We start from the raw sequence: 25,151 nt of genomic DNA, 5'->3' as shown, positions 1-25,151 counted from the left end.
CACTACTTTGGGGTGCGTATGACTGTTTGATCACTTTCTATTACACTTTTTGTGATGTAAGGTGACAAAAAATTGCTTTTTTTTGTTTTGTTTTTTTACGGTGTTCACCTGAGGGGTTAGGTCATGTGATATTTTTATAGAGCAGGTTCTTACGGACGCGACGATACCTAATATGTATACTTTTATTTACTTAAGTTTTGCACAATACCAGCATTTTTGAAACAATAAAAATTATGTTTTAGTGTCTCCATATTATGAGCCATATTTTTTTAAAATTTTTGGGCGATTTGCTTTGGTATGGGCTCATTTTTTGCGGGATGAGGTGACGGTTAGATTGGTACTATTTTGGGGGGCATACGCCTTTTTGATCACTTGGTGTTGCATTTTTTGTGATGTAAGGTGACTTTTTTGGGGGGCTTTTTTTTTTTTACACCGTTTTTATTTAACATTTATCGGACAGGCTGGATCATGTGATATATTTATAGAGCCGGTCATTACGGACACGGCGATACCTAATGAATGCCCTTAATGCATTCTGAATGAAAAAGCATCCGCTCAGAATTAATCAGTTTTCCTCCGTTCAGTCACCATTCCGCTCTGGAGGCAGACACCAAAATGTTGCTTGCAGCGTTTTTCTGTCTACCATGGGATCTCTGACACAATGACGGATCCGTCCCCCATTGACTTTCAATGGTGTTGAAGACAGATCCGTCATGGCTATAAAAGGCATAATACAACCGGATCCGTTCATGGCGGATGCATGCGGTTGTCTTATTGTACATGACGGATCTGCAAAAAAACGCTAATGTGAAAGTAGCCTAACATGTAGTGCTGTTATCCACAGCACGTCAATTAATGCTTGCAAAGCAGGATTTTCTGGAAATAACCTTAAAGGGAACCTGTCACGTTGAACATGGTGTCTGAGCTGCAGCCATCAGGCGCTGCATTCTGAAAGTCTCCTATGGGACAACCCATTTAGGGTATAATAACAGCGCGACACTGGTCGTGTGACAGCTGTGACCCCTGAATCACAGAATCCAGCAGAGTTGGATTTTTTTGTGATTCAGGGGCTGCAGTACAAATGCGACCCCATTCAGGGGTCACCGCTACACTGCAATGCCTCTGCAATCAGGGGCATAGCTAAAGTGCCCTGGGGCAAGAGCTCAGCTTGGGCCCCCCTTCCCTCAGTGCTTTGTGGCCATGGGCCTGGGAGCACATAGCCTTCGTTCTGCCTGAGGAGAAACGGCAGCCCCCCCACCACCACCATGCCAAATTCTTGACCCAACCCCTTCCCTCCAGCCAGAGGTGTATCTTGACCAGCATGCACTTTATTGCCAATATTGGCAAGTTTTTATGCATGCAACCTACATTCCCAGCAATAAACGTACGTGCCCTATTGTATGCACATTAGAAGATCACAAACCAGTTCTAATGGATTAGCCCGAACGTTCCCTCACTATCGGATATTTTTAGGCAATTGACCAACTGCACAAGCTAAAGTGAGCCTGGCCTTGATGAGAAGTCAGGTTGTATTAGAAGTATTATAAAGATGAGACGGCAGGGAAATCAAACATGTAAAAGGTAGTAATATGAATGATAGTACACCGCAATAGGTAAGATAACAATAATAGGACATACATATTTTACACTTTGCCCACTGAGTACAATGAAGAACATTTTCTCCCAGCATAAAATAGAAAAGAAAAAAAAAACTAACATACTCAAGGATGTTTTATCGAGTAGTCCTCTTATGTTTAAGTGCATTATCACTTTTTATTTTTGCTTTATTTCAAACTATTCTGTGCTTATTAATTTTATATATTTTCTAGAGCTCCAGATCCACAGTTTTCCTTCAAATATTCATAGTTACATGGGGTTATCTGGCCTTTAAAAAAAGAATAGAATCAGCAGTGATAAAATAAATAATAAAAATAAAAAAAAACACACACTCTTACCACTTCTACAACCACCAACGATCAAGAACAGTGGCCTCGGCGGTCCATCTTTTATGTTTACCAATTGCAAACACGTGACTGCTGCAGCCAGTTAGTGGTCTCAGGAGTCAAGTGTCGTTCTACTGGCATTACCGGCCAGTGATGGGACTCATGATGCCAGCAGTACAATACGCGACTGCTGAGGCCACTGACTGGCTGCAGTGTACATGTGCCAGCCACTTGTAAACAAAGACTTGGAGGGCCAGTACAGCATCAACACTGCTCTGAAGGGCATTGGAGAGGAGAGGATTGTTCTTTTTTTAAGCTATTTTATAATATTTGCTGCTGTGTTTAGATTCTCAAATGCTACAATTCTGTCCTTCTACAGTCACCACAAGAGGGAGCTCAATGAAGACAGACATTTATGTATCCAGTAAATATGACAAAGACGTCTGAATCTGTGGGGTCTGATGGCGGGTACCCCAAATCTTCACAAGCACGTGGGATGCCAAATTCCACATTTGAGAGATTGCTGAGCTCGCAAAATCACCATTCATTACAGAGAATGGGGGATTTACCCCTTTCATTTCCAAATCTCCCAGTGAAGAATGTTCTGTTGTTGCTTTGTGCCAAAAACAATGCCCTAGGCACCTCGGCATCGGAAACATTTGGGCTCCAGTGGTTGAACCTGCATCGACTAGGCATGTTCATAGGGCATGTTCGATTAGTACGGCATCAAAGTTTTTACTGCAGAAAACATCCTGCACTTTTGACAGCTCCCATTTTTGAAATGCCTATTCTTGTCCACAAAATGGACAAGAACAGGACATGTACTATAATTTGCAACATGGCCTCACAAATGCGGACGGCACACGGATGACGCTTTTTCTGCGGCCCTATAGAAATAAATAGGATCAGGCAAAAAATGCGGACCGAAAATACGGTTGTGTTCACGAGGCTTAATATTATGACACATGGTCTCTGTAGGAGTGACATGGCTCCAATAACGAAATATATGGTTGAGGGGAATGTCAAGACAGAATACAGACCATTTCTTACAGTGACCTGCATGTTACTACTACAAGAAAACTGCTTGACAGAGCAATTCCGATAAGCAATTCCCTAAAATAATTAAGGGTGAGAAAGTACCCTAGTGGATGGTCACGTCTGCCCACCCAAGTTGATGAATGATCCAATGTTTTCAGTGTTTTCGCTTGCTTGGCTGTGAAAGGGTTATTCATTCCTGTACAGAGCTGGGGACTATGACTGTGCTGTATTTGAGAATGGAGTGAAAGAGGAGAAGCCTGGGTATCCCATGGGCATTTCATAATGAAGCTTTGTAAACCATCATCAGCCAGAGAAACACGCTGAGCCAGCACGTTACCAGCAGAGAGACGGGAGGGATCGAGAGGAGAGATGGAAGCGTGAGTAAGGCAAAAACTAGACCCATCATAAGGAATGACTGGCGGATCGGGGAAAAAAAAAAAAAAAGTCAACTGAATTACAGGAAGAGTCAATTAACCAGGAAAGCACATAAAAAGGATGAAATGGGTTAAACGTGCCCTCGCTGACGCTCCATGTAGGCCGACTAAACGCTGGACCGTTTATTCTAAGCTCTCCGTCCCAAAATATCCATCACAGCTGCTAAGGAACTCCTCCTAGAGAAGCTCTTCAGAGTTTATGATCTGCAGAATAAGTACTTATCTGGAAAAAAAAAAAAAAAGGATCCGTAGCCTCCCTCAACCTGGCCATAGACATGACAATATTCAGAACAATATTGGTGATGCTATGGAAAATGATTCATCGAAGTCCATGAAAGAGTTAAAGAGGACCTCTCACCACTCCTGACATACCTATTTTATTAGCTTCATGCATTCCCCATGTAATAACATTTCTGGAGCATCTATTCTTATGTCTCTATGTTGTGCCATTCCTTTATTATTTCTACTAGACGTTATGAATGAATTTCTAGCAGTCTGCAGTAAGGGTACAGAGGGGCGGTAACCAGTTTGGGGGGGGGGGGGTGTACCTGCACAGTCTGAAAATGGCAGCACTGATTGCACAGACTGACTCTATCCAATCAGTGCTGCAATTTTCAGACTGTGCAGGTACACCCCCCCCCCCACCCCCAACTGGTTACCTCCCCTCTGTACCCTTACTACAGACTGCTAGAAATTCATTCATAACTTCTAGTATAAATAATTAAGGAATGGCACAACATATAGACATAAGAATAGATGCTCCAGAATTGTTATTGCATGGGGAATGCACGAAGCTATTAAAACAAGAATGTCAGGAGAAATACAGAGAAAACGGAAGGCTGCAATGCCAGCCATGACCCAAGAAGAAGAGTGCCACTGTCTCTACACAAAAAAAGAGGCTTTTTCTAATACCAGGCTTTTAGGCCATGTTCACACGCTGAGGATTTGATAGAAGTCCACTGGCAACAAGCTGAAGAAACCAATCTGCACAAAATAATGAATGTGCTGTGGATCTTAAAGAGGTTTTCTGGGACACCGAGAACCTCCGCCAATCAGCTGTTTGAAAAGGCAACGGCGCTCACAGTAGTGCCGTGGCCTTCTCTCTGCTTTTTCTAGGCCAGTCACGACACCTGTCACGTGGCCTAGGCGCAGCTCAGCCCCATAGAAATGAATGGAGTTAAGCGCAATACCAAGCACAGCCACTATATAATGTACAGCGCTGTACTTGAGCTGAGAGCTCAAAAAATTGCAGATCGGACACGGACAAAAAAATACGTTTGTGTGCATGACCCCTAACTAAGCAGTAGAGTTCCCAACACTGAGCTCTGCTACCTCTGAAACTCCTATAGAAACTAATGTAGTGGCTGTGCACATGCCCAACCGATGCTTCATTCATTTCAGGGGGCTCCACAGGGTACAGGATCCCCGTTCTCCTGATTGGCTGGGGTCCCAGCAGTAGGAACCCCACCGATCTAATAAGATATCCCCTATTCTGTGGATAGAGGATAACGTCCGGCGTTCTTAGCAGCAGACCGGCCGCACCGCGCGTGCACTTTTATGAAGACAGTGTTCAGTGTTGATCAGATACAGTCAGGTCCATAAATATTGGGACATGGACACAATTCTAACATTTTTGGCTCTATACACCACCACAATGGATTTGAAATTAAACGGACAAGATGTGCTTTAATTTGAGGGTATTTACATCCAAATCAGGTGAACGGTGTAGGAATTACAACAGTTTGCATATGTGCCTCCCACTTGTTAAGGGACCAAAAGTAATGGGACAATTGGCTTCTCAGCTGTTCCATGGCCAGGTGTGTGTTATTCCCTCATTATCCCAATTACAATGAGCAGGTAAAAGGTCCAGAGTTCATTTCAAGTGTGCTATTTGCATTTGTAATCTGTTGCTGTCAACTCTCAAGATGAGATCCAAAGAGCTGTCACTATCAGTGAAGCAAGCCATCATTAGGCTGAAAAAACAAAACAAACCCATCAAAGAGATGGCAAAAACCTTAGGCGTGGCCAAAACAACTGTTTGGAACATTCTTAAAAAGAAGGAACGCACCGGTGAGCTCAGCAACACCAAAAGACCTGGAAGACCACGGAAAACAACTGTGGTGGATGACCGAATAATTCTTTCCCTGGTGAAGAAAACACCCTTCACAACAGTTGGCCAGATCAAGAACACTCTCCAGGAGGTAGGTGTATGTGTGTCAAAGTCAACAATCAGGAGAAGACTTCACCAGAGTGAATACAGAGAGTTCACCACAAGATGTAAACCATTGGTAAGCCTCAAAAACAGGAAGGCCAGATTAGAGTTTGCCAAACGACATCTAAAAAAGCCTTCACAGTTCTGGAACAACATCCTATGGACAGATGAGACCAAGATCAACTTGTACCAGAGTGATGGGAAAGGAAGACTATGGAGAAGGAAAGGAACTGCTCATGATCCTAAGCATACCACCTCATCAGTGAAGCATGGTGGTGGTAGTGTCATGGTGTGGGCATGTATGGCTGCCAATGGAACTGCTTCTATTGTATTTATTGATGATGTGACTGCTGACAAAAGCAGCAGGATGAATTCTGAAGTGTTTCGGGCAATATTATCTGCTCATATTCAGCCAAATGCTTCAGAACTCATTGGACGGCGCTTCACAGTGCAGATGGACAATGACCCAAAGCATACTGCAAAAGCAACCAAAGAGTTTTTTAAGGGAAAGAAGTGGAATGTTCTGCAATGGCCAAGTCAATCACCTAACCTGAATCCGATTGAGCATGCATTTCACTTACCGAAGACAAAACTGAAGGGAAAATGCCCCAAGAACAAGCAGAAACTGAAGGCAGTTGCAGTAGAGGCCTGGCAGAGCATCACCAGGGATGAAACCCAGCGTCTGGAACGCATAGACATCACCAGACTTCAGGCTGTAATTGACTGCAAAGGATTTTCAACCAAGTATTAAAAAGTGAAAGTTTGATTTATGATTATTATTATGTCCCATTACTTTTGGTCCCTTAACAAGTTGGAGGCACATATGCAAACTGTTGTAATTCCTGCACCGTTCACCTGATTTGGATGTAAATACCCTCAAATTAAAGCTGACAGTCTGCAGTTAAAGCACATCTTGTCCGTTTCATTTCAAATCCATTGTGGTGGTGTATAGAGCCAAATGTTAGAATTGTGTCCATGTCCCAATATTTATGGACCTGACTGTATGTACATAGATAGGCCGGGTCAGGAAATCCACAGAGTTGCTCTAGGATGGGACACTGATAAAATGCGTTAGCCACAAGAGTACTATTCCCAAAAGTTCTTCACTTTTCCTCTGTAATATATTCGCAGCAGTTGCTTTGCAATGAGGTCTAAACTCCACCAATACCTACCCATGGTTGCCGAATATTACTTACCAGACTGCACATACCTGCAGTGTCCCTCTCGCCAAGGATATTCACTTTAGAAAGGTCATGATCACTGATTTTCCGTCCTTGACCGATTAGTATATATGTTTATAAGGGTTTTCCAGGTAAGGGCTCTTTCACACCTGCGTTCTTTTCTTCCGGCATAGAGTTCCGTCGTCGGGGCTCTATGCCGGAAGAATCCTGATCAGGATTATCCCCATGCATTCTGAATGGAGTGAAATCCGTTCAGGATGCATCAGGATGTCTTCAGTTCCGGAACGGAACGTTTTTTGGCCGAAGAAAATACCGCAGCATGCTGCGCTTTTTGCTCCGGCCAAAAATCCGGAACACTTGCCGCAATGCCGGATCCGGAATTAATGCCCATTGAAAGGCATTGATCCGGATCCGGCCTTAAGCTAAACGTCGTTTCGGCGCATTGCCGGAGCCGACATTTAGCTTTTTCTGAATCGTTACCATGGCTGCCAGGACGCTAAAGTCCTGGCAGCCATGGTAAAGTGTAGCGGGGAGCGGGGGAGCAGTATACTTACCGTCCGTGCGGCTCCCGGGGCACTCCAGAGTGACGTCAGGGCGCCCCAAGCGCATAGATCATGTGATCGCATTGGACATGTCATCCATGCGCATGGGGCGCCCTGACGTCATTCTGGAGCGCCCCGGGAGCCGCACGGACTGTAAGTATACTGCTCCCCCGCTCCCCACTACTACTACGGCAACCAGGACTTTAATAGCGTCCTGGGTGCCATAGTAACACTGAACGCATTTTGAAGACGGTTCCGTCTTCAAATGCTTTCAGTACACTTGCGTTTTTCCGGATCCGGAGTGTAATTCCAGCAAGTGGAGTACATGCCGGATCCGGACAACGCAAGTGTGAAAGAGCCCTAAGACCTTTATCACTTATCCACAGGATAGGTGATAAACATATTATTGAGGAGGATCCCACTGACTGGGACCCCTGTTCTAGTGAGGAGGCCCCCAGCCCTTAAACATGTATTATCTACTGCACTTCTTTTCTCAGAAAGCCCCTTTCAGGGTGGGGTTCACTGCGACACACTGCACACTATGGGGGAGATTTAACATGAGGGCAATTTTTGCAGGATTCTGCGTTTCCGTGTTTTGCACTAAATCTATCAAATGCTGCACAAAGTTTGATAGATCTTTAAAGGCCTCTTTCACACGGGCGTCGCGTGCGAGGGGCGGATAGGATGCAGGTGCGTTGCAGAAAAATGTGCGATTTTTCCGCGCGAGTGCAAAGCGTTTTAATGCGTTTTGCACGCACGTGAGAAAAATCGGCCTGTTTGGTACCCAGACCTGAACCTGGACTTCTTCACAGAAGATTTTATTATTTTCCCTTATAACATGGTTATAAGGGAAAATAATAGCATTCTTAATACAGAATGCTTAGTAAAATAGGGCTGGAGGGGTTAATAAACAAAAACTAAATTTAACTCGCCTCATCCACTTGTTCGCGCAGCCCGGCTTCTCTTCTGTCTTCTTCTTTGATGACCTGGTAGGAAAAGGACCTTTGGTGACGTGAGTGCGCTCACCGCGGTGATGGACCCTGTGATTGGAGCATGTGATCTGACGTCACCAAAGGTCCTTTAGCCCATAGTTCATCTTTTTAAAGAACTAAAGACCGGGAGAACTACGCGAACAAGAGGACAAGGTGAGTTAATTTTTTTTATTTTTTAACCCTCAATTGATCACCTACTAAGCATTCTGTATTCAGAATGCTATTATTTTCCCTTATAACCATGTTATAAGGGAAAATAATAACATCTACACAACACCGAACCCAAACCTGAACTTCAGTGAAGAAGTTCGGGTCTGGGTACCACAGTCGGTTTTTTATCACGCGCGTGCAAAACACATTGCACACGCGCGATAAAAACTGAACATCGGAACGCAATCGCAGTCAAAACTGACTGCAATTGCATTCCTACTCGCGCGGGTTTGCCACAACACACCGGGACGCATCCGGAACTAATCCGGACACGCTCGTGTGAACGCAGCCTAAGTCTAACACTTCTGTCTTGAAACATTACTCCAATTTCTATGCCACCCCTTTACTGGAGGAAGACTTGGACAATTTTTAGGACTTCTGAGGCTACTTTCACATTAGTGTTAATATTTTCCGGTATTGAGATCCATCATAGGGTCGTCTCAATACCGGAAAAAAACGCTTCCGTTTTGTCCCCATTCATTGTCAATGGGGACAAAACGTAACTGAACAGAACGGAGAGCTCCAAAATGCATTCCGTTCTCATACCGGAGGGTTTGCTTTCCATCCTGGGATGCGGAGCAAAACGGATCCGTCATGATCCACAATGCAAGTCAGTGGGGACGGTTTTCTCTGCCACAATAGTAAAAAATATCCCCTATTGACTTTCAATGGAGCTCATGACGGATCGGTCTTGGGTATGTTAAAGATAATACAACCGGATACATTCATAACGAATGCAGACGGTTGTATTATCAGTAACGGAAGCGTTTTTTGCTAAACCCTGCCGGATCCAGCAAAAACGCTAGTGTGAAAATAACCTTAAAATAGTCACAGTCGATAAATTTGGCTAAAACAGGCCCTGTCAGGTCTGTTTTAGTGATTATTTGAATTCCCTTTGTAATAACCATTCTAGAGCATCTATTTTTCTAACTCTATGATGAGCTATTTCTTTATTATTCCTGCTAGAAGCTATAAATTAATTACTAGCAGTTTGTAATAAAGGTCCAGATGGGTGTTACCAGTTGGGGAAGGGGGGGTTCCTGCATGTTTTGACACTGACAGCACTGATTGGATAGTGTAAGACTGTACAGGGACCCCCCCCCCTTCTCCAAAACTGCTAACACCCACCATAACTCATAACTTCTAGAATTAATAGTAAAGGAATTAAAGAATCATAGGAATACTCTAGAATTGTCAGGAGAGGTGACAGGTCCTCTTTAAATCAGCCGGCCAGGCTTACCTCAATTTTCCAAGACTGAAGTGAGTTGTGTAAAAATGCTAAATGTTGCATTTTCTTTGCGCCCAAAAAAAAAAGAAAAAAAAAAAGAAGAGCAAAAATTATCTATTTTGCGACTTTAAGCCACAATATTGGCTTGATATTTCCCAACTGTGTTTCGCTCTTGTACGAACATGCTGAGCCAAGCTACACATGATGTCTCGGTGACCTGACACAAGAAGATCACAATCCACCCGCACTTGTGAGCATGGGTATCATTACGGGCATCTCTTACTTTCAGTCTGGTGGACTACAGGAACCAGTGTTACTTTCCCTTTAAGGGAGCAGCAGTATGTCTGCATCTACTATAAGAGCCAGTTCACATGATGGATTTTGAAATGCAAGCTGGAAAAAAATAAAAAATCAGCGTAGAATCTGTACTGTACTACTGTAGTTTTTGGCATGTTTTTAGTCAGCTTCCCATTCATTTCATTGGGAGGATCAGCGTGGATTCAGCTTCTAGACAGAGTACGCTGCTGCTTCTTTTTTTCCAAGTGGAAAAGAAGCAGGTCTAGTCTTCCACTGAAATGAAAATGCAAAAAACAGCACCAAAAAATTTTGTGTTGGCCTAAGAATAAACATATTGCCCGAAACTGTTAATCCCTGCTAGACCGCCTCACGTATATTTAAGTCGGCGATCGGGTATTTTATAACGGCGCCCACTCGTGGATCAGAGAGGCGGAGTATGTGGGCGGCAGCCTCTGTCCTGAGCGACAATAGGCTGCCTGTGGCTGGGCTCCTCAGGAACATCGTGCATTTCTGATAGACTCCAATACTAATGCAATGGAGTCCGAGTCAGGGTAACGACTACCGTCACACGCAAACAGGGATAGTGCAGCCCTAAACTGCCCGGACCCACTATCTTCTACCAACTTGCGCAATCATCCTAGTCAGTGACCCACAACTGGACGATAGTCTCTACACTGCAATATGTGAAGGGCGACACACAAACAGGGACAAAAACGCACCAAAAAAAAAAAAAAAAGAATAGTCGTAGAAAAAGGGTCAAAAGACAGGCAGTCAACACAGTACAAATACGCCAGAGGCACTCCAAAGAGCCAGAACCAGGAGATCAATACAATACCAAACGGCAGAAGCTGAAAGCACAGTCACAAAGTCCAATCCAGAAAGTAACAGCCAGGAGAGTCCGTAATACTAGTAACGAACAGTAGGGGGAGCCAGATAACTAGAAATTCACCGGCACCTGCACACTGCAGATGCCGGCCTTTAGGCTAGGGCTACCCCGCGACATGTGCTGCGCGATATTTTTGGATTGATTTTTTGTGTCCTATTGCAGTCGCAGCATGTTCCATTGCGACACCACTGACTATCATTATAAAAAATGTTGCGAGACATGTAGGTCACGCAACACATGCAGCAGTGTAGTTGTACCCTTTTTGTCATGCAACACATGTAACCCTAGCCTTATACTGGGAGAATAACAGCTTGCGCCGGGTGGAGCTGCTGCCCGTGCACTCTGACGTTCAGGAGCGCCGGCGCACTTCCTCATTGGCCCGGGCCTCTGATGTCACCGAGGGCCGGGCAGCAGTCCTGGTATCCTGATGTTATGAGAGAAGCAATCTGATGATTGCTTGCTATAGTTCCCTATGGGAGCTCTTAAAAAGTAAAAAGAAGAAGAAAAAGATTTTAAAAATCTAAAAAATTAATTTATAAAAATAAATTAAAATTGCCTCCTTTTCCCCCCAAAATCAAAATACATAAACAATAAAAAAAAATATAAATAAACATCATGGGCATCACCGCATGCAAAAACGCCCGGACTATTAAAATACAAAAATATTGATCCCATAGGGCTTTTTTGGTCACATTTTTATTTTTATTTTTTCTGTATTAAAAACACAAGAAAAACTATACGTGTGGTATCGTAATCGTACTGACCCAGAGAGTAAATGGTGCCTTTAGGCTAGGGCTACACGGCGACATGTGTCACGTGACAAAAAGGCTACAACTACAATGTGACATGTTTTGCGCGACATTCATGTGGCACCAATGTCGCGCAACATTTTTTATAATGATAGTCAATGGTTTGCACTGTGACTTGGTCGCCATGTAATCCTAGCCTTAGAAAGTACAACTTGTCCCGCAAAAAACAAGCCCTTATACGGCCATGTGAATGGAAGGAGGGGGGGGAATATGGCTTTGGGAAGGCTGGGAGTAAAAAGTGAAAACGGGAAAAAAAAAAAAAACGGAAAATGAACCGGTCTTGGCGGTTTCGGGCGACGACTTTTACCTCAAGCTTTAGGCTGGGTTCACACTTGAGCGTTTTACAGCGCGTTCAAACGTGCTGTAAAATGCTCAACACATGAAAACCAATGCTTCCCTATGGCCCTGGTTCTCACTGAAAAACGCCCTACGCTCAAACAAGTTCTTGAGCTTCTTTGGGGCGTTTTGTCGCGCGTTTGCAGCCATAGGACACTGCTGTTAATCACACAAACGCGAGTAATACGCGAGTTGACTATGGACAAAAACGCGCGACACAAACGCGCGTTAAACGTGCATATCAAATATGCTCAGGTCTGAACCCAGCCTTAGTCCTTCCTTGTAATCTGAAACAGACTAGTTGCTACAGACACGATGTCTGACAACCCCATATAGGTTGCAGTTGTCAGGCAATGGATCACCTAACAACCAAATGTCTCTGATGTTCCACAATCGCCCGACTGATAGCAGAAGAAGCCTGGATATTTCCCATCTCAGCTTTTTTTTATTAATCAGATTAATGTGTCATCCTCTCGTCCATACAGGCGGACAGATAATAATGTGCACGGCTCGGCATTGAATGTCATCTAACGAGACCACCCATGTGGCAGAACAACATGCAGATAAATAACCCCTCCGCAGTGGCAACCAGCAAACCCACTCTGAATGTTAACACATGACACGTGCGGTATTATTTGTGCTCTTTTGATATGTAACTATAGGACCCCTTTAACCAAAAATCACAGAAATTCCACCATGGAACCACAAAAAAAGCCTCCTTCTGTGAGGCACTGTACTGGGGAGAAACACCCATGGAATAGTAAGTAGATGGCAATTCTATGGTCTTTCAGCCTATGCTAATCCTACACAACTGGACATAAATTTGCCAATGGCGTCCGCGTCCCTCAGCTTCTATGGTTCAGCAGGTTCCATGTTACATCGCAGGCATGACGGAAAGCAGGGCCTTTATACAGGATCTACAGGCATATTCACACGGCATACATAAAGTGAAAGATATATTTATAAAAAAGCCTCAAGATTATATATATCTGTAGTAAAAAAAAAAGAAGAGGTGTATGAGGCGCCACTGTACCGCCATATAGCAGCGATTTCACACAGAGGTTTATCTTTCTGAAATACTAAACGAATCTGACAGAAAAAAAAATTGTGAAGTGTTCCTTTATATCCTGTATTTTGGAATATTCTTTGCTAGAAGCCTGGCTTTAGGGGAAAATATCTCTGACAAACCATGCCCACATGTGGCGGCACTCGGAGCCCCGGAGAAATCCGTGTGCCGCTGCACAGCTTTGTGTACACGAGGCCTGGCTGGCTGCACATTGTGCGTTTCTTCCACATTCATTTTCTCCCAGGAAAAACGTAACATAATACAGTACCAGCAAAGTGAATGACATCTGCCAAATCTCACGTAAACTTCGCGTATTCTCGTACGTGCAAAAGTTGACCTGCCGGGTGGTTTTCAAAATCCGCAGTGTGTCAATTGTTTGTGTGATTCTGCACCTTAGGCTACATTGCACACGACCGTTCTGTTTTTTGCGGTCCGCAAAAAACGGAAACCGCCCGTGTGCCTTCCGCAATTTGCGGAACGGAACGGGCGGCCCATTGTAGAAATGCAAAGTAGTCCTTGCAAAACGGACAAGAATAGGACAGGTTATATTTTTTTTGGTCCGCATCTTTTGCGGCCCCATTGAAGTGAATAGGTCCGCACAACGGTCGTGTGCATGAGGCCTTATGTAGTGGTTTTCCTCAGATTTCAATGGGGTTGTCAAAATAAACTGAAAATCCTCACCCATAACCTCACACAAAAAAAAAAACAACACAAACATTTTTAATGCGGTTTTCATGCCGATTTTCGCATACAAATCAGCGCCATGTGCGACTAGCCTAAGGATCCCCACACATATGAATATGGCTCTGGGGCTTAGTTACCCCTGGTTTTTATGGCGTTTTCATGGCAATTTTTTCTGGAAACTGCTCCAGCCGCTGACTGGCATAGTGTTCAGTCGGCTTTTAAAAGTTATTAAATTTGTCAGGCCCGATATCGAACCTGGTCCCCGCCACACCCTTGCCATTCCCCAAAACACTGTTGCAAAAATGTTCAAGAGACATATTGTTGCACGGTCATTTGCCGCATCACACAACAGGGTCTTTTACGCCAAAAACTCGTGTAGAGCCCATCGTAAATGACCCCCAGTGTTTCATACCACTGGCCTTTCCTTCATGGTGTTTTTTCTCCTCTTTGAAAATGCCAAGAGCTACAGCACGCTGTGTTTTTAAAAAGAAGCCAGAAAGACAAAAAACACCATCTAAAGAAAAACGGCAGTAGCAAAAAAACAGCACCAAAAAATGACATCTATGTGTAAAAATTTCAGTTTTTCACCGACGTGTGATGTCCCAATGATTTTAATATGTTTGTCCACACTTCAGTATTTTTGCACTGACCATGGCTCAGTGAAAAAAAATGCACTACTTTGGTCCGTGATGCAGCTATTGAAGTATGGGTACGTGAAAAATCACGGACACAACACTGATGGCATGAGCGTTTGGCTACATGCACATGACCGTTGTGTGTTTTGCGGTCCGCAATACACGGATGGCGTCCGTGTGCGTAAGGGCACGGACAGCCATTGATATAACTGCCTGTTTATGTCCGCAAAACGGACAAGAATAGGACAGGTTATATTTTTTTTGCAGGGCCACGGAACGGAGCAACGGATGTGGACAGCACACGGAGTCCTGTCCGCATCTTTTGCGGCCCTATTGAAGTAAATGGGTCGGCATCCGAGCCGCAAAAACTGCGGCTCGGACGCGGACCAAAACAACGGTCGTGTGCATGAGGCCTTTGGTCTGTGTTTTTCACTGACAACTGGTAGGAAATGCTCTGGAAATTACCAAAATTTTCAGCCGAGCAGTGTCTGTGGAATTCGGATGGCACACGGGGGCAAAAAACGGACACAAGGTCCAAACATGGATCCTTCATGGAGAACTTCACGGATGAAATGCGGACTGATTTGTTCAAGGACGTCAGACGGACATAAAAATGTGAACAAGGCCTAAAAAAAGGCAAGTTTCACCCGTAGCAAGCAATACTTAAAATTTTCAAACCTGCCGTTAACAAACGAAAGTCACAGTCTGAATGGTTTTTATAAATCTCCACGGAATGACTTTTACTGAGAACGCAGCTCTATAAATTTAACACTGTACACCCGATGACCAGTAACTTATATACACATTACGTGAGGCAATCTACGGCAGTTATGGAAGAGTCAATGACACTCAGAAGGATGAAGGAGTCAGCCATTTTGTGGGCTGCACCCACACTCATCGGTAAGCTGCTGCGAGGCTGATCAAATGACTATTACACAGGCAAATTTTTTGTAAAAAATATAAAACTGCCTACACCGTGTGACGATGACAAGCACTTTATACAAACATATTAACCTCATGTGATAGAAACTCCTGACAGAGCCATATTTACCAGAGCTGCACACCTCAGCTAAACTGACTGGAAATACCTTCATGGAAAACTAATAATACGCCACAGCGAGACCTCTGAACACACCAGGCCTCAGGCTAGTCCCACGGGAAGAGCACCTCATCTATAAGGGCTCATGCACACAAGCATCTGTGATGAACTGCCATTTTCCCTCAGTTTTGCTTCATTATTTTCTACAGATGTTGTTTTTCATGCATGTGGAAAAAACTGAAGACAAAGCATCTCCAGGCAAGCATTAGCCATACTTATCCGCCGCTCCGTTTTAGCTCCATGGCTCCCATTCTGTGTTCAGTGGACTTCAATGGTTCCGATCTGTCCACATCCACCGGGGCCGGGACATGTGCGCCACTGCAGCCAATGACCAGCCTCAGCAGTGACAAGACTTGGGGACACGTCACTTCTGAAGCCAGTCCTTGGTTGCAGTGGCGCACGTGACCCTATCTGTGCAGAAGGTGACAGACGGGGACCGGAAGTCCAGTGAAAAGAGCCACGGAGCTGGAACAGAAGGAAGCAGAAAAGCATGGGGCAGATGGATTTAAATTTTAAAAAAAACTGAAGAACCTCTTTAATGGATCAGTTTTCAGTCTGGTTGCTTGCAGTTTTCAACATGTACATGTGCACAAGCCCTAAGCCTGTTCATGATGACACCTCCTAACTGAGAAAAAGAAGTCAGTGGGTAAAGTACTTAAAGGGGTTGTCCCATCTCAACATTTCTGACATATCGCTAGGCTATGCCACAAATGTCAGGTGGGTGCCACCTCCTGGACCTGCTCCTATCTCCAGAATGGGGCCTCCGAAGTGAGGGAAGAGTAGCTGTACATGCGTGGCCACCCTCTATTTACCTCTATGGGAGTTCAGAAACTAGCCAAGCGCTGGCTCAGTTATTTCAGAAAGTCCCATAGTAGTGAATGGAGGGGTGGCCATGTTTGTGGGTCATCTATGTGCCGCCCGCATATATAAGGTCCGTTTTGGAAATTATAGAACATGTCCTATTCTTGACCGTACTGCAGACAAGCATAGCCATTTCTAGAGTGAGAAAATGTGGAATGGACATGGAAGGTGTCCGTATTTGTGGATCTGTGGACCGAAATACAGACTTGGTCCTGTGCATGAAGCCTAAAACAGAGGACCCATAGTCATCTTCCAATACTGTGCCCTTCAGTCCCCTAATGAAGCAGACAACTCACCCATGGGTTCAAGTGGTTACCTGCCAATCTTCCACCACTACAGATGACCACCCTGGATCTCCATGTTCTGGCGATTCCAGAGTGGTCACCTTCAGTGTTGAGCAAACTTCTGTTTTCAAGTTCGGCGTACAAGGATCGTGTTATCTAAGAATTCCGTTATAGATAGTGTTGAGCGAACTTCTGTTTTAAGTTCGGCGTCTAAAGTTCGGCTTCCGGTTAGCAGAGAATCCCGATATGAATTCCGAATTCCGTTGTGGTCCGTGGTAGCGGAATCAATAATCGGCCATTATTGATTCCGCTACCACGGACCACAACGGAATTCGGAATTCATATTGGGATTCTCCGCTAACCGGAAGCCGAACTTTAGACGCCGAACTTAAAACAGAAGTTCGCTCAACACTAGTTATGGATTCCGCTACCATGGACCATGATCCGTGCTAGCAGAATCCATAACGGAATTCTTAGATAACCCGAACTCGAACCTTGTTCGCCAAACTTGAAAACAGAAGTTCGCTCATCCCTAGTCACCATTAATACCACCAAGCTGGTGGCACCATACACTGCCCTTCATTTTTCACAGGAAAAATGGCCACCAACACCTAGGGGAATATTATAAACTATGAAAACTTTTTCATTTATATTTTTTAGTCTGCAGTGTGTCGGAAAGGCGGTGGCAAGAGAAACAACGTGAAATACGCTCCTTATGTATGGAGGGACTATAGGTATGACGCTCTTTCATAACTTACAGGTCTGGTATACACAGACTGCATGGCTGCACCCAACATTAAGATCAGCAGCAAAAAGTAACCGACTACGAGTACTGTAACTATATAGTCAAAGGGAAGCCACCATATAGGGCTCATAAGAAGCCTGACCACCAGAGGGCGCAACATATTATTCAGCATACACAATGACAGTCTATGTCAAAGATCAAGGCTTTATTGAAAAAGTAGGAGGAAGGAACTGCAATCTGTGTGGAAGGTGACAACATCTACTAAACTGGGTGCTACAGTGCCAGCGGGGTCACAGACGTGTCGAATTACCGGCTAGATATGAGTTAGCAGTCCATAGACATGTAAGGGCAATCATTAAGCAGCCCTACTAGTTTATTCAGTACGCACGTAATATAATATTATATATGTAATATAATATAAATATGTATTACTTATAATACTCTATATATTAGTTACAATATCTACAAAGGAAAGGCAGTAGTGTTGAGTGAACTTGTGTTTTAAGTTCTGCGTCCAAAGTTCGGGTTATCGAAGAATCCCGTTATGGATTCCGCTACCACGGACCATAACGGAATTTAGAATCCATAACGGGATTCTTCGATAACCCGAACTTTGGACGCAGAACTTAAAACACAAGTTCACTCAACACTAAAAGGCAGCTATTGTTATTCAGAATACCGTAATCCGATTATCAGCACGCGATAATCCAAAAACTCAATGGTACCCGTTTACAAATCTGCAAATTAATCTGGACTCCTAGAAGCAGAAGACAGAGCAGAGAGATAAAATTGCCAAACTCCTCAGTTTAAAAAAAAAGTTAGGGTACTTTCACACTGGCGTTATTCTTTTCCGGTATTGAAATCCGGTAAAGGGTCTCAATACCAGAAAAAAACGCATCAGTTTTATCCTATTGCATTCTGATTGGAAAGTAATCCATTCAGCATGCATCAGGATGTCTTCCGCTCCATCCCTTGTACGGTATTTGACTGCTGTATTTTTTTCAGGCAAAATCCCGGAACACTACCGCACTAATTTCCATAGAGATATATTAATGCCGGATCTGGTACCAAGTGTTACGGAAATTGCCGCGTTGACAGATCCGGTTTTCCGGTTTGCGCCGGGATATAGGAGGAGCTATTTTCTCTTTTGATCTTTGAAAAAATGTAAATACCGGATCCGTTATTACGTTTGAAACCGGATGATAACGATGAGACAGATCCGGTATATATCACTCAATCCGGGGGAAAAAATATATATATCCGTTTGCAAACGGTTTGCCGGATCCGGCAGGCAGTTCTGGCAATGGAACTGCCTGCCGGATTCTAACAATGCTAGTGTGAAAGTACCCTTAGGGTGCCATATTTCCTACTGACATCCAGTTATCTAGAATAGCTGGTAATCCGGCATACATCACGTTGTCGTGACTTAGAGGAACTGTACGTCACGTACGGCGGTCAGATAATATCTAAGTAACCTAAGTACTCTGAGCCGGTTGATGACAAATTCAATTCTCGATTCGCAGACGGCACAATGGAATATCTTACTGTACATGGAGCACTGATAGATATATATATATATATATATATATATATGTCACACTTTTATATTAACCCCTCCCTAGTCACCAATTTTACAAATCATCAGCCATTACCTTCAGCCAAAACCTCGTCCACGGTCACTTGGTGTCTTCCAATGGTGAATACTCTGCCAATGTATCCAGTGCCCAGGACGCTAGAAGCCACCCCGCCGACTCCAGGTCCAGATCCACCCAATTCACGCCGGGAGTCAAAGAACTTCTTCATGTTCATGACCCCCCAAAAAAAGTCTTCAGCAGGAAAAACAATCGTATCCTTTCCACGGGATCAGGCCAAATGGTTCATTCAAAATGCTTCTCCACCCCGGTGACCAGAGAGGTGAATGCCAAAATAAACAGGAAGGAGAGATCTGCTGCAGCAAGGCAATCAATGAGGAAAGATCAGGGTGGAAAGCTAGAATTTCGGGTGACAGCCCTACAGACAGAACACTAATGACTGCCTAGCATTGCATCCTGCACAGGAGATGGATTGGAGGTGTCACCCATTAATAGTTAGAGCAATGGGTGTAGTCTGTGCTCCCCATAGACACACATCACCAGGGTCTTCCCCTAGACGATCAGCAGAGGGGTGAGATGCTCTGCAGCGCTCAGCTCCATGGAGAATTAGATGGGATATTGTGTATGGGGACAGCACAGCAGCTGATAACTGGGTCTCAACCAGGAAATGAACCTGAACAGGAAATGACTTAGATTTACAAAAATCCTGCCCCCTCCTCCCTATGTCGATCAGCAACCAGCTTCATCATCGGGATAGAAGAGCCGCCCTCCAGCCTCCAAGATGCCCCTCTCACAAGGCACAGCGCCGGCTCCGAGGGTGCAATGAGGAGTGTGCAAGCGACCGCACGGCAAAGTCCTCTGCCACAACAGTGTATTACCCGGCCGCGCAATGCACGCTGGGTCATGTAGTCTTTAGGGAGCGCAGCTTTATGAGGCACGGCCGGCGCAGGAACTACAATTCCCGAGAGGCTGCGCGGAGCCATCTGCCTGTCCTTCTGTAGTTACGCGGTAGCGCTGTGTGCTCTTACCTGAGCCGTGTGTTGTACATGACCTACATACTGCTGTGTGACAACACTGACCTTTCCAGCTGACGGCCTCTCAGCTCCCAGTGTCTGGTTCTAAAATCTAAATAGAGGAAATTCTGTCAGCCATAGCCCGACCACAATTCAGCCAATAAGTCACTGAGTATGTAATGGGGCAATATCATTATTGAGTTTTGACACCCTGTAAGGCTAGGCTGGGGTCCATGAAGGTGGTAAGGAATGGTGTTTGGAGAGGTGCACATCCTCTACTGACCCCTCTGCCGCCATTGCCCCCCCCCCCCCCCCCCCCCCGAATGTCGTCATGACCGACTGGCCGGGGTCCTTTTTGTTGGTGTTAAGGATATATTTATAGTTGTGACGCCAGTTGCAGTGAAGCAACAAGGGCACAGGGGCCCTTTTAGTGATACTGTGGATAGTACCCAAGTGTAGGAATGCCAGAGTGGTGGCCTATAATGTCCCTTTAGGTGTTGTGCACGTGTCACGGTGCTCCTACCTGGATACACTGGAACCCCAGGCGTTGTCGTCCGAAGCAGAGCAAATAGGGAGACTAGTTGATGGATTTGAAGAAATGATTGAGTTCAGACCTTGTATATAGTTGAACAGCAACTTTACATGAATAAACTTCCTTCCAAACAGTTTACAGACTTTGTCTTGGTTTCCAGCAGGCGTTGGCATTAACTGTGGCAGGCAAACTCCTTTTTGCTACCTCTGTTGCTCTCTGGCTCTGCTGTGCTAACAGGATTAAATAGGAATCTTTTCCTTTCTGCTGTACTTAACTTGGTAGACTGGTCTGTCTCTAGCTTTGTCCAGGGAACTTTACTCCTGGCTTCAGAGGCTTCAAGTTTCAGCCTCCATGTCCAGCAGAGCTGAAGGTGCTCTGGCTGGCTTGGACATAGCCTTCCCCTAGCAGGGGTTAAGCTAGACTCACCTCTCACTAGCTAAACTCCTCTCTCTCTCTCTTAGAGACAGCTAGAATGGAAAGAAGGGTTCCATTCTAGGTAAAATAGCTCTGCCATGTATGCATCCATCTGCTGGTGAACCAGGCACATTACACTTAAACATAACAGTTACATGGAAATATACATTTTGCAGGCCCTCGAAATTAATACATAGGGTGACCGTAGGTTAACCATAGGAGATAGTAAAGGGGTGCAGAAGGTGGTAATTCACCTCTGGGGCGTTACAACAGCAGCCACCCGTACACCCACCCAAAGTACAAGAAGGGGCGCATGGTTGACTCATTTATATGGTTCTGTATTGGACACCATGAGGTTGGCATTGTAATGGAAACCCTGGGGCAGTCACTTACCTTATGTCGGGCACCGTTATGTGCACCCTGTGGTTGACACTGTTATAGGTGAACCCTTATGAGGCTGGCGCTGTCCTTGAGACACTGTCCAGGATTGTGACTAGGATTGTTATTGGGACACAGTGGCTGAAACTGTAATGGCGTGTTGTATGGCAGGCACAGTGAGGGCAATTTCCCCCTGCGTCTATGATTATTTGTTCCGAATTCAAATAGCGTAATGTGCACAGAGAAGGCTGATACACGCAATGGTTGTAATCAGTAATCTCCTTTATTGAATTTTAGCAGACAATCTTATACCATGATTATTGGTAGACGCCCAACAGCCGTGCGTCACATAAACCACAAAGACAGAAGAAATGAAACCTTTATCAGAAAGAGGATCTTAAACTTAGAACAGCAGAAACTAGCATTTATAAAAAATAGAGCAGGAAGGGGGGGGGGGGGGTTGTCTGCTGAATTTTAATAACCTCTAATTGAACTCTGGTTCAGATAGATATAGGATATACAAGATGGAGTTCTATCTCTCACAATTCCCCCATTTTGAGAAATCTGTGAACTGTTACCGCCCAACTTCAGAACAAGCTAATCCTATTCTGCCCTAAGGATTCTCTTCAGGGGGAACAGTACCACAGATACTCTCAATAATCTCGATATTGTTTCCCCTTCTTACAAACTTTATTAATAAACATATCTATGTCGGAATGGGGTATTCTAAAGGTTGCAGGAGTAAGGCTACTTTCACACTAGCGTTCGGAGCGGATCCGTCTGATGTTTCATCAGACGGATCCGCTCCTTTAATGCAGACGTTCGCATCCGTTCAGAACGGATCCGTCTGCATTAAAACTTAGAAAATTTTCTAAGTATGAAAGTAGCCTGAGCGGATCTGTTCAGACTTTACATTGTAAGTCAATGGGGAACGGATCCGCTTGAAGATTGAGCCATATGGTGTCATCTTCAAGCGGATCCGTCCCCATTGACTTACATTGTAAGTCTGGACGGATCCGCTCGCCTCCGCACGGCCAGGCGGACACCCGAACGCTGCAAGCAGCGTTCAGGTGTCCGCTCACTGAGCGGAGCGGAGGCTGAGCGCTGGCAGGCGGATGCATTCTCAGTGGATCCGCCTTCCAATGAGAATGCATTGCGGCCAGACGGCTGCGTTCAGGACCGCTCGTGAGCTCCTTCAAACGGAGCTCACGAGCGGACACCTGAACGCAGGTGTGAAAGGAGCCTAAGTCGTACATAAACCAGTGACACTTCTGAGCAACCACTTGTAAGCCTTATGTCCACAGACCAGGAATATATCTTCTAGGACTGCAACAACCGTGCTATTAAACAACTGAGTTATCAATTTGGCCAGTAGGACATCTGCCAGTTTTGGTCCCTTTTCCTGACCCTCTGAGGAGTTAGAGGTTATTCCAAAAATTAAATCAACTAAGGTACGTTTGTTGCAGGCCAGATTCTTACCTTTTACAGGATCTATACCAACACACTGCACCAGGCTGTTCGGGTTAGAGTCATTGCAGCCGAATTTGTTATGAGGACTAAAAGACATACCTTTCGACTGTATTTGCAAACAATAACAGTGTGTCCAACTTGGAAAGCATGACACATTGCACCACATGTTCTCGTTCCAGGGGGTAGAGCTATAATCAACTGGTGGCCCTAATCTGTTTACCATGAGCCAGGGGGGCTCAGCCCATCCTGCAACGGGTAAGGGTACCTCCCTGTTTTTTAGTTTTAGACTTAACCTGCTGTCATGGATCAGAGTGGGGGTAACTCTAATCCGTGGGATGTCAATATGAAAGATAGCTGCTAGGCCAGGACAGGAATCAGGGAGCAGGTCACCTCCTATCACATCCCTAATTCTGACCCTGTCTCCTAGCCGTATGAGTCGACCCTGATGGTAGGAGGGCTCATACTCAGGAACCTAAGATCCCTACTAGCCCTCAGGATGGCCCTGGACTAGGAGCAGAGTAAGACGACCTGTTCCTCCACATCACGGACAAACAGGAGTCTCAGTGGCCAGGCTGCAAGGAAAGGGGCAGATGTACAGCATATGGCAATGGCAGGTAAGTAAACTAGTATTACACGTACCTGCCACAGACACACAGGCTGGAACCCATGCACGAGAGCTGCTGTCCACAAGAACACAAACGGACACAGCCCACACGAGACATCACACAGGAACCCAGGACCATAAGCTGCAATAAAGATAAAGACACCACTAGACATATAACAATACAAGAACAATAATGTCTAACATAACTTATGACCACAAGGGTGGCCCTCACTGGCAGATGGTGTATAACCAGGAGGATGACATCAGCTAACCATGGCTGAAGTACCCCCCAGCTACAGGCATCCAGAAGAGGCTAAATAGCCCAAGTAGCCACACCCACACACAGACACACCCAGTGTTCACACACTAAGGAGGGAGTTAACCCTTTCTACACGAGGCAAGGGAAGAAAGCCACTTAAAGGGGAAGTGTACAATCAACTATCACACTGCAGCTGTTACCGCAGGCAACGACATGCGTGGCAACCATGTCCTGGGAAATAGCCAGAAGGCCGAGACACTGCCACCACATGTACACAACACCACACGTTGCCACGGGCAGCCACAAGTGGAGGGAAGTGTCACAGTGCACACATACATAAACCTCGTGCACACCAGACAGAGAAAGTGCATACATACACACACACATAGCCAGAGGCAACCGCACGCATTAACAGTGAGACGCCTAGCAACCAGCTCAGGCTGCTACACTGCCAACAAACACCTGTTGTCCGCGGCAACCGCACTTGAGGCAAACTACTAACAGCCCCCAGCTACGGTTGACAAAACACCCAGACCGCGGGCAACTTCATGTGGCTCCCAAGGAGTCACGACCATGCACATGGGCGTGACACCTGCTTCATGCCTGTGAAAAAGATAGTAGAGTTGGCCAGTTCAGTCAATTCAGAAAAACTGAGGGGCACGGCGAAATAGGGCATACTGGCTGAACTCACAGGACTGTGAGTACAGATCCAACAGTCTATCACTTTTCATTCAATTCCTTCAAACAGCACCCGATGGTTCTGTATCAAAGCATTGTCCGATTCATCATTCAGTGGATGAAACACTGCTGACACGCTCAGGGTCAGAGCCACTGTCAGGAGAAGGACCTTCATCCTGTGGTTCCAAGACTTTCTTGCAGTGAGAAGCGTGTATCCTGTTGGGTTTTCCTTCAACCTTTACAGCGGTGTGGGTGGTCAACAGTACTTGAAAAGGACCATCGAATCTTGGAACTAGTCTTTTTCTCACATGCACTTTTATCACCACCCAGACCCCGGGCTGCAAGTTGTGAGTTCCTTCTACTGAGTCAGGATCTGCAAGTGAAGCAAACACCTATTTATACGTGTATTCTAGCCTTTTTGTGAGGGCCCGTATGTAACTGGTCAGACTGTCATTATTCATCTGCAGCTGCTGGGGAAAGTACAACCCTAACCTGGGGGCACTTCCAAACAGGATCTCAAATGGGGACAACCCTGTCCTCTTGTTTGGGGTAGTCCTTACTGAATATAGAGCCAGAGGCAAGCACTCTGCCCAGGGCCTCTGGATCTCCCGCATGGCCTTTTATCCATTCAAATGCTCAACTCGGAAAGCTTGTATCACCTCTAATGCTTGCATAACTTCCCTCATCAGTTCAACTGCCAAATGAGAACCTCTATCTGACTCAATAACT

At 45.2% G+C, this 25,151-nt stretch overlaps 1 protein-coding gene across 14 annotated transcripts in view; it reads right to left on the bottom strand.

Moving 5' to 3' along the window:
- Positions 1 to 19,960, bottom strand: part of AAK1 (AP2 associated kinase 1) — a 112,889-nt gene extending 92,929 nt beyond the window's left edge. For 8 of the 14 annotated variants that reach the window (XM_040414441.1, XM_040414443.1, XM_040414440.1 and 5 more), the window contains exon 1: positions 19,135 to 19,959. In XM_040414441.1, coding sequence (XP_040270375.1) covers positions 19,135 to 19,291 — 157 coding nt within the window. In that variant the 5' untranslated portion in view covers positions 19,292 to 19,959. Of the gene's footprint in view, positions 1 to 19,134 lie in introns of all 14 variants that reach the window. The other 6 variants (XR_005775636.1, XM_040414437.1, XM_040414436.1 and 3 more) reach the window with 2 other exon arrangements.
- Positions 19,961 to 25,151: the final 5,191 nt, after the last annotated feature.

Source organism: Bufo bufo, chromosome 1 (assembly GCF_905171765.1).
Source record: "Bufo bufo chromosome 1, aBufBuf1.1, whole genome shotgun sequence".
In the NCBI taxonomy this organism is placed as follows: domain Eukaryota; kingdom Metazoa; phylum Chordata; class Amphibia; order Anura; family Bufonidae; genus Bufo; species Bufo bufo.
This window is presented reverse-complemented; position numbering and strand designations above follow the sequence as displayed.